The sequence below is a fragment of the Entamoeba nuttalli genome (assembly GCF_000257125.1).
Source record: "Entamoeba nuttalli P19 unplaced genomic scaffold asmbl_9421, whole genome shotgun sequence".
In the NCBI taxonomy this organism is placed as follows: Eukaryota; Evosea; order Mastigamoebida; family Endamoebidae; genus Entamoeba; species Entamoeba nuttalli.
In genome coordinates, this window is record NW_008579631.1 from 1,500 (window position 1) to 3,420 (window position 1,921).

The 1,921-nt window shown below is 18.9% G+C and overlaps 1 protein-coding gene across 1 annotated transcript; it reads left to right on the plus strand.

Moving 5' to 3' along the window:
• Nucleotides 1-379: 379 nt before the first annotated feature.
• On the plus strand, nt 380-940 carry ENU1_198300 (hypothetical protein; the record flags this gene model as incomplete). The annotated part of the gene is made up of 1 exon (XM_008862030.1): nt 380-940. The coding sequence occupies one exon, from the start codon at nt 380-382 to the stop codon at nt 938-940; it is 561 nt and encodes a 186-aa protein (XP_008860252.1).
• Between the last annotated feature and the right edge of the window lie 981 nt (nt 941-1,921).

Sequence of the window (1,921 nt, forward strand, 5' to 3'; positions counted from 1 at the left end):
AAAATAATGAAAATTTAATGAAATATTTGTATGGTGCTAAATAAGTTGTTTTGAGATTCAAAAAAATAAAGAAATTATTTTTTTTTGTTTTTAGTATAATGTAATTAAAAATAGAATTATAAAATTAATAACTGCTAAAGATAATAAAAAAACTAAAAATAAAAATAACTACTCTAAATTCAATTTTAGAAAAAGATTTTATAAAAATAAATCTATTTTCAATTAAAAAAAATGATAAAAATATAAAAATAGCACATAGAACCTGTATTATTTATAGTTTCTAAATGATACGTTACTTGGTTTATTTGCTCTAAATCTATTTTTATATTCATTGAGACATAGAAATTTAAAGGGTTGCGAGAACAAGTTTCTTTAATAAATGACTTCTAATCAAATAAATACCAGTGTAAAGCAACAAAATAAATACCAAATATATAAAAACTATCAAGTTTATCAAGAATCAATATTGATTAAATTGCTTTTACCTTATTGTGATGTTGTTTTTGGAAAGCCTTCTAAAAGAACTACAACAACCTTACAATTCCTTAATATTAAAGAATTAAAATTTAAAAATTATTCTATCAATATTACTGAATATATTGAAAGAAGATGTAAGGAAATAATTGAAATGGAACGAAGAAAAGGTGTTAAAGAAAAAACATCTCTTCGTAGATATGAAAATAATAAATTTACTGAGTGTCTTCATTTATTAATGGATATTCTCAATGAATTTGGTTATTTTTTTAATACAACAAAATCTCAAGGGAAGAATGGTATTGCTAAAAGTGAAACAATTCAACAAATATTTTATAATGGATCTTTTATGTTTAATAGAGAACAAGTGGAACTTTTTGGTAAGAATTATTATATTTCCCTTTTTCAATCAATCAATGAAAATTCAAACCTTGTTATCACCAATAATTCTTTTTCGTTTCATTAAAATGTAAATTAATTGTGTTATTTTTTTCTTTTGTTATTTATTTCACTTTTTATTGTACATTCTTTTGTATTTTGTTATAATTATTTATTTCTTTTTTTCTTTCTAATTTAAAAGTATCAAAAACAATTTTTTAAATGGTTGATTGTTTATTCTCTTTGTTTTTTTTTTCTTGTTTGTTTTTATTTATATTTTTTTTGAATGTTTATATTCAATAAATTAACAAATACTTCAAAATCTTAAAGTAATTTTAATTTTTAATTCTTTTTCTATTTTCAAAATATTATAATATTATAGTTTTATAATAATATAAAATATTATTAAATACTAAAAAAAAAACAGTATGTTATAATTTATTTTTATGAAAAGAAAAACTCAAGATAATTAAATACTTTCTTCTAATTATATTACACTCTCATTTTGAATGAATTTGAAGAACAAGTTTAGTTTATTCAGTAGTTATTTTTATTTAATATTGTTTACACTTGTTCATTATAACTTTAATAAACAAATTCAATTTAAATATATTAATAATGAATTATTCATCATGTAAACTTAAAGATACTTTTAATGAAATCTAATAAAAATAAACTAACTTATTTCTTTTTCAATGTCAAACAAATTCCTAAGAACATAATTATATAACCCCCTTAATAATTAGCTATTAAAAACATGAATATATCTAATTTGATATGTATTTTTCATCTTTATTTTCATAAGTCGACTTTTCAGTCATAAAAGTTTATTATATGATATTCATTATAACAGATCTTTTAATAATGTTATACCCTCTATGTTTCAAGTATTACACTCTCACTATTTTTTAAAGAATAAATATATCTAAATTCAAACTTGGTTGATTTATGAAAAGCATTTATCTTAGTCAACAAAATAAAAAATATAATTCTGTATATTTTTATTTAAAAAACATAAATACTGTCAAAACAGAAAAGCTAACTTAATTAGTGAACTTTAGAAATGATT